Source organism: Haliotis rubra, unplaced genomic scaffold (genome assembly GCF_003918875.1).
Source record: "Haliotis rubra isolate DU_JTF1 unplaced genomic scaffold, ASM391887v1 Scf785, whole genome shotgun sequence".
Lineage (NCBI taxonomy): Eukaryota > Metazoa > Mollusca > Gastropoda > Lepetellida > Haliotidae > Haliotis > Haliotis rubra.
Window position 1 is genome coordinate 147,326 of NW_025767507.1, and position 8,833 is coordinate 156,158.

Below are 8,833 nucleotides of genomic sequence, written 5' to 3' on the forward strand. Positions count from 1 at the left end.
CCTTATGTCGAATTTCCTTCATCTGTGTACTTATGTACACTTAAATACGTTGAATACATTTCCTTATTTTTGGCCTATGCGTTTCTTTTTTAATAGTGTATAACAACCGAAAAAGCAGTTACTTTGTGTGATGATTATAAGTAGTTTGTCTGAGACACCATAACATATGTAAGCTCCCCGTCATGGCACCACATGCCCATCAACACACCTCTAGACCTCCACACTTGTCTTGAAACAGCAGGGTTAGCGTCCCGTAGTCGCTGTGCTCCCCGCACCTCAGCTGGCCAGGCTCTATAGCTGAAGTAAAGAATATAATATATTTTAAAAAAAATTCACGTTTCGTTTCACATGGGGAACTGGAGCCGGTTCCTCCGCATGACAAGACAACAATTTGTACAATGGACAATATACGTTATATATTTGTTTATACATACAGGCAGATGCAGGTAGAGGCGGATAGTACAGGCTTCGCAGGGTTCCTGGGCTCTTCCTGCTGCCAAAGCTTTGATGACAGTTACGGAGGAAATTCCTATCCTGTCAACAGATTGCATATACACGGTTTAGCTCACTGCATGGACTAAACTCATCCCCATGAAATACATCAATTTGGATCTGATTTAGGTGACGTTGAATAATGAATATGTTGTGCTTTTCTTTAAATGTTATATGTGCTAACAAACGGATCTACAAATATCACAGGGTTGCACATGATATATCGATCGAAAGCCCATAACATTAACAGATGAAGTCCGATTGGTCAGTGAGTGTGAATTGATAAATGGAAGGTTGCCTTACACCAAAAGGATGTAATTGTACAACACCATTAATTAAACCATTATGACGTCAAACTATTGTTGGTGCTTTTCACTGACCATTTTCCGAACGTGCATTTCAACAAAAAACAAACAAACAAACTGGAGCAACAACAGATCATTTTGTAAATATTTTGTTATATATCAACAAAAATATGTTATAAGTCAGAGATATCACTCGAACGAAACATCTTCATTATCTTACATGTGTCTGTTCAGGAGTGACAGCCACACGTTCACATCTACCGACAACCCAATACACAGTGATATGACGTCAAGGATCAGGAGTGACAGCCACACGTTCACACCTACAGACAACCCAATACACAGTGATATGACGTCAAGGATCAGGAGTGACAGCCACACGTTCACACCTACAGACAACCCAATACACAGTGATATGACGTCAAGGATCCGGAGTGACAGCCACACGTTTCCACCTACAGACAACCCAATACACAGTGATATGACGTCAAGGATCTGGAGTGACAACCACACGTTCACACCTACCGACAACCCAATACACAGTGATATGACGTCAAGGATCCGGAGTGACAACCACACGTTCACACCTACCGACAACCCAATACACAGTGATATGACGTCAAGGATCCGGAGTGATAACCGCACGTTCACACCTACAGACAACCCAATACACAGTGATATGACGTCAAGGATCCGGACCTGACAACAGCCACAGTGATATGACGTTCGGAGTGACACCGTTACTACCGACAACCCAATACACAGTGATATGACGTCAAGGATCCGGAGTGACAGCCACACGTTCACACCTACCGACAACCCAATACACAGTGATATGACGTCAAGGATCCGGAGTGACAGCCACACGTTCACACCTACCGACAACCCAATACACAGTGATATGACGTCAAGGATCTGGAGTGACAGCCACACGTTCACACCTACCGACAACCCAATACACAGTGATATGACGTCAAGGATCCGGAGTGACAACCACACGTTCACACCTACAGACAACCCAATACACAGTGATATGACGTCAAGGATCCGGAGTGACAGCCACACGTTCACACCTACAGACAACCCAATACACAGTGATATGACGTCAAGGATCCGGAGTGACAACCACACGTTCACACCTACAGACAACCCAATACACAGTGATATGACGTCAAGGATCCGGAGTGACAACCACACGTTCACACCTACCGACAACCCAATACACAGTGATATGACGTCAAGGATCCGGAGTGACAACCACACGTTCACACCTACCGACAACCCAATACACAGTGATATGACGTCAAGGATCCGGAGTGACAACCACACGTTCACACCTACCGACAACCCAATACACAGTGATATGACGTCAAGGATCCGGATATGACAACCAGCCACGTTCACACCTACCGACAACCCAATACACAGTGATATGACGTCAAGGATCCGGAGTGACAACCACACGTTCACACCTACAGACAACCCAATACACAGTGATATGACGTCAAGGATCCGGAGTGACAACCACACGTTCACACCTACCGACAACCCAATACACAGTGATATGACGTCAAGGATCCGGAGTGACAACCGAACGTTCACACCTACCGACAACCCAATACACAGTAATATGATGTCAAGCATCCGGAGTGACAGCCACACCTTCACACCTACCGACAACCCAATACACAGTGATATGACGTCAAGGATCCGGAGTGACAGCCACACGTTCACACCTACCGACAACCCAATACACAGTGATATGACGTCAAGGATCCGGAGTGACAGCCACACGTTCACACCTACCGACAACCCAATACACAGTGATATGACGTCAAGGATCCGGAGTGACAGCCACACCTTCACACCTACCGACAACCCAATACACAGTGATATGACGTCAAGGATCCGGAGTGACAGCCACACGTTCACACCTACCGACAACCCAATACACAGTGATATGACGTCAAGGATCCGGAGCGACAGCCACACGTTCACACCTACAGACAACCCAATACACAGTGATATGACGTCAAGGATCCGGAGTGACAGCCACACGTTCACACCTACCGACAACCCAATACACAGTGATATGACGTCAAGGATCCGGAGTGACAGCCACACGTTCACACCTACCGACAACCCAATACACAGTGATATGACGTCAAGGATCCGGAGTGACAGCCACACGTTCACACCTACCGACAACCCAATACACAGTGATATGACGTCAAGGATCCGGAGTGACAGCCACACGTTCACACCTACAGACAACCCAATACACAGTGATATGACGTCAAGGATCCGGAGTGACAAGCCAAACGTTCACACCTACAGACAACCCAATACACAGTGATATGACGTCAAGGATCCGAGTGACAACCACGTTCACACGTTCACACCTACCGACAACCCAATACACAGTGATATGACGTCAAGGATCTGGAGTGACAGCCACACGTTCACACCTACAGGCAGCCCAATACACAGTGATATGACGTCAAGGATCCGGAGTGACAGCCACACGTTCACACCTACCGACAACCCAATACAAAGTGATATGACGTCAAGGATCCGGAGTGACAGCCACACGTTCACACCTACAGGCAACCCAATACACAGTGATATGACGTCAAGGATCCGGAGTGACAGCCACACGTTCACACTGACCGACAACCCAATACAAAGTAATATGACGTCAAGGATCCGGAGTGACAACCGAACGTTCACACCTACCGACAACCCAATACACAGTGATATGACGTCAAGGATCCGGAGTGACAGCCACACGTTCACACCTACCGAGAACCCAATACAAAGTGATATGACGTCAAGGATCCGGAGTGACAGCTTGGTGCTTTGCTCATAGAACTCGTCATATGCAGCCCCCATTCCAAGCACGCTGACCGGCCATTGCTGAAAGTATACGGCTCGCTGTTTACAATCCACTGTATATCTTCATTGCATAGCTCTTATACATTTACTTCACACATTCTTCCTTGTTCTTTTAACAACACGTATTGTACTGACTGGACACTATGCAAATGCTCATTGTTGAAGTTCATATACTGACACCTAATTGTGTCCATCCACCTTGTTTCTGTCGACCATTTGAACATATGCATTCACTTCAGTATTGACGTTTTACCGGGAAATATTGTATTTGTGATCATTCAGAACATACTACGACTGCAACGATAACTAAAAACATACATTTACGATTCAATTACAAAAAGAGACCGTTCATAATGTATGGCTAGTGGGGTGATGATTTTTATGGAGAAGCATGTACAATGTGAATGACAAACCACCCCCCAACCCTCTCTAAAATGTATGTATAAAAGTAAGTGACCCCCTGAATGTCATGTACAAAATGTTGATCCCCGCTAAACATCATCATATCACACACTCAAGAAATGTATGTATAAAAGTAAGTGACCCCCTGAATGTCATGTACAAAATGTTGATCCCCCCTAAACATCATCATATCACACACTCAAGAAATGTATGTATAAAAGTAAGTGACCCCTTGAATGTCATGTCTAAATGTGATCCCAGCTTAACATCATCATATCACACACTCAAGAAATGTATGTATAAAAGTAAGTGACCCCCTGAATGTCATGTACAAAATGTTGACCCCCGCTTAACATCATCATATCACACACTCAAGAAATGTATGTATAAAAGTAAGTGACCCCCTGAATGTCATGTACAACACTGATGGCCCCCCGCCCATACCTTCCCAGAACAAAATGGGTGACACCCCCCTTAAAATCATCATATCACACACACACGCGCGCGCGCGCGCACACGGACACATACACAGACAGAGACAGAGAGTCATACATTATGAACGGTCCATAAGAGGCTTTTCTGTGGGTTCTAATAATTTACATTTCTAGTATACATGTATTATTTGCCCATGTAAGGGCATGGGTACTTACAATGTCAATTGGCCCATCGTAGGACGTATAGTTAAATGATTCTTTGAGGTCTCCTGGCTTGGACAGGTCCAGCCTGTAGCGTTAAACATATGTTGATAATAACAGTAACATAATCAGCATCATGTAAGTACAACTCATAACGGCTTGTGGTGTAATGTTACAACATCTGCCACATCTGAAAATATACAGACCACTTTTTATAGCAACTAATTAATTTCAAACAAATAATTTCGTAGTTACAGCTGTCTCCATTTACTGGCCAACACTGCTGAGATGCTAATCATAGCATATGTGTAGTTCCATTAGGGCGGTGGGGTTAACGCGTTCGCCAAGACCCGGGTTCGATTCCCCACATGGGTACTATGTGTTAAGCCCATTTCTGGGGCCCCCGCCAGATATTGGAATATTGCTAAGAGAGGCATAAAACTGACTCACTCAGTTCTATGGTTCGACATTGAATAACCTTGGGTTGAAGAGGAATGCACGTGATAATGCTTAACATACAGTTTGCATGCAACAAACGGGTATATGTGTGCTCTTTACAAATGAAGGCGGTACTCTTGGAAAACATAACATTTCCAAAAGAGTAGATTTAAGAAATACCAATAGTGGTACAGATTTCTAGTAATATTTATATATAAATACCGGCTCGGGTGACACTGTTACAAAAAGGCGTACAACATACATATATATATGCCAGTATTGAGGCTCATTTGGTTGAGTCGGGTTTCGATCAATCGATCATAGGGACATGCTGAACGGGGTCGATTGTTTGGGGTTTGTTGTGGGTTTGTTTGTATCTGTTCCATAGACTGTTAATCAAAGGTTCTACATTGAACGCCTTCCACTTTTTAAGGTATTGAAATATAGGGCGTGTATTTTACGGTAGCTCTATGAGATTAATATTAAGACAATCCACACAGCCGATGACACATGTAGCTATTCGATAACACATGTAGCTGTTGTATAACAGATATACACACATGTAGCTGTTGTATAAACAGATATACACACACATGTAGCTGTTGTAAAACAGATATACACACACATGTAGCTATTTTATAACACAGATACACACATGTAGCTGTTGTATAACAGATATATACACACACATGTAGCTGTTATAACACAGATATACACACACATGTAGCTATTTTAAAACACAGATATGCACACACATGAAGCTGTTGTATAACAGATATATACACACATGTAGCTATTTTATAACACAGATATACACACACATGTAGCTATTTTATAACACAGATATACACACACATGTAGCTATTGTATAACAGATATACACACATGTAGCTATTGTATAACAGACATACTAGTACACACACATGTAGCTATTTTATAACACAGATATACACACACATGTAGCTATTTTATAACACAGATATACACACACATGTAGCTATTTTATAACACAGATATACACACACATGTAGCTATTTTATAACACAGATATGCACACACATGTAGCTGTTGTATAACAGATATACACACATGTAGCTGTTGTAAAACAGATATACACACACATGTAGCTATTTTAAAACACAGATATGCACACACATGAAGCTGTTGTAGATATAGACACACATGTGTTGTATAACAGATATACACACACATGTAGCTATTTTATAACACAGATATACACACACATGTAGCTATTTTATAACACAGATATACACACACATGTAGCTGTTGTATAACAGATATACACACACATGTAGCTATTTTATAACACACAGATATACACACACATGTAGCTATTTTATAACACAGATATACACACATGTAGCTGTTGTATAACACAGATACACACATGTAGCTGTTGTATAACAGATATACACACATGTAGCTATTGTATAACACAGATATACACACACATGTAGCTGTTGTATAACAGATATACACACACATGTAGCTGTTGTATAACATATATACACACATGTAGCTGTTGTATAACAGATATACACACACATGTAACTATTTTATAACACAGATATACACACATGTAGCTGTTGTATAACAGACATACTAGTACACACACATGTAGCTATTTTATAACACAGATATACACACACATGTAGCTGTTGTATAACAGATATACACACACATGTAGCTATTTTACAACAGATATACACATACATGTAGCTATTTTATAACACAGATATACACACATGACTCTGTACAGTATGAATGGAAAGGGGACTCATACCGTTCCTTCGCAAAGCCTTGGTATCCATTTAATCCGCCGGTTGGAGATTCGCATGTTGCCTTCACGCATTCCGGTTGGGTGAAAAATGTCTTGTTAATTCTAAAGAAATCGTCAATCTGAAAAAGGTATGGAACCAGTTTGTGTCTGATATGGCACCATAGTTCTATCAATATTATATGTTATTTACGTTTAAAATTATAGTCACGCAGAAGAGAGGGGATGTTCTCCGATTCGGCTGCTGGTGTTGCAAACAGAAATACATACACTGTTATTTACAACTGGGAAACAGTTAAACACCTGGGAAGCAGTTATACACCCCCATTTATAAAAAGTGGTGTGTTTCAGCTAACATCAGTTTTATACATGCACAGTATGTTGGTAAAGCTGAATGGTTTTTGATGTCTTGATTACAACTAAACACAGAAAGGACAGTATCCATCAACGAGTTAATAATGGATATGGCACAATACAGACATTATCTGTTTTGGCTCAAGATGATACTTGATACAAGTATGGAGCTAGAGCGAGTGAATTTGGTTTTACGCACTTTTAATAATATTCCAGCAATATCATGGCGGGGGACACCAGAAATGGGTTTCACACATGGTACCCATGTGGGGAATCGAACCCGGGTGTTTGTCGTGACGAGCGAACGCTCCCCGCCCTGGAGCTAGAGAGAGGATCATATCGTGTATGTGATGAGATTGGTCCAGCGCTGCCAGTCTTGACACCAACGACATCTTGCAGTGATGTGACGATCCGTTAACGAATGTTTATTTGTTACCCGTGAACGTTGTATAATCAGTATCTAGTGTACGCTCCCACGTGCTTGGATACCTGCCTGTACCCCATGTCGCATACCCCAGTCAGTCGTGGTATCCGTTGCACAGGTAACGGTCGCCATTCTTGGTGCTTGTATCCGTGCTTGTATCCGTCCTAACTGTGCTCCAGGGGATTCAGGTCGAGTTACAGACCCAGCGACATGGTAACCAGTGGTGCTTCAGAACAGTGTTTGCCATGTCTTCGGACGTCATGCTGGGTCGTCCAGAACGTGTCCGAGCCTTGGTTTCCCAGTATTTTCTGACTACACGACTGGCGACCGTAGGCAACATTCACTTCCTGACATAATTGCTTTAAAGGACATATCAGAGTTATGCATACCAACAGTTTGCCATCTCTGGCCATCTGATAATCTTCTCCGTACCATAGTGGCAGAAAAATGATTGAACATTGTAAACCATGCTGATACATACCGACATGTTACACGTGCACAAACTGCGCTAGTGAAAATTCGTGGGTTTTCTTCTGGACATGCTCCACAGGGTGTGTTTGGGAGGCACTCTCCACCATGTACACTTGCAATAATTTCTTAAATGAATGTCATCATTTCTTAAATGAATATCATCACAGACCGACTGAACTTGAACATTGTTCTGTTAGCGGTCAACATATTTTGGGGTGCTTAACTTTTGCCCGGGTGTGTCAGCTTGTCAAGCATGAGATGGGGGTACAACGACCCAACATTCAGAGTTCGAGCTAACATGTGCGGTTAGCTCGACTTCCATTTACCTATGATTCCAAGGGAAGCGGGACATGTTTGTTTCTGTTAGTGGTCGCGTGGTTCCTGCAAGCATGTCGTCATACATTCGACAACTCTATTGTATTTCAACAATTAAACAGATTAAGTCACTTACCTTCTTTTGTGGCATTCCGTGATTTTTGATGTACAGAAACCCGACTGTGCTCAGAGCTTGACAGACGTTGCTTGCAAGTATATCTAACTCCGAATTCGACACCGAGTCCCTGTCTGTTATTTGTAAACCATAAGCAGAAAAATCTATTATCGGCACTGTATCTGCCAT

General features: G+C 42.5%; 1 protein-coding gene across 1 annotated transcript; it reads right to left on the minus strand.

The window, feature by feature from the left end:
- Window positions 1–199: 199 nt before the first annotated feature.
- LOC124261024 (2-oxoglutarate-dependent dioxygenase htyE-like) lies at window positions 200–8,833 on the minus strand. The gene is made up of 6 exons (XM_046695339.1): window positions 8,666–8,833; window positions 6,972–7,087; window positions 4,745–4,817; window positions 3,600–3,713; window positions 435–534; window positions 200–297 (listed from the first exon to the last, which is right to left on the minus strand). Exons 1-6 carry the CDS (start codon window positions 8,831–8,833, stop codon window positions 200–202), a joined length of 669 nt encoding a protein of 222 aa, XP_046551295.1.

Coding starts and splice junctions, on each gene's coding strand:
- LOC124261024 (XM_046695339.1), bottom strand. CDS start 8,833: ATGGCAGATACAGTGCCGATAATAGATTTTTCTGCTTATGGTTTACAA. Junction 7,088..8,665: donor ACGGAATGCCACAAAAGAAG/GTAAGTGACTTA, acceptor TACCTTTTTCAG/ATTGACGATTTCTTTAGAAT. Junction 298..434: donor GCCTCTACCTGCATCTGCCT/GTATGTATAAAC, acceptor TCTTTACTTCAG/CTATAGAGCCTGGCCAGCTG.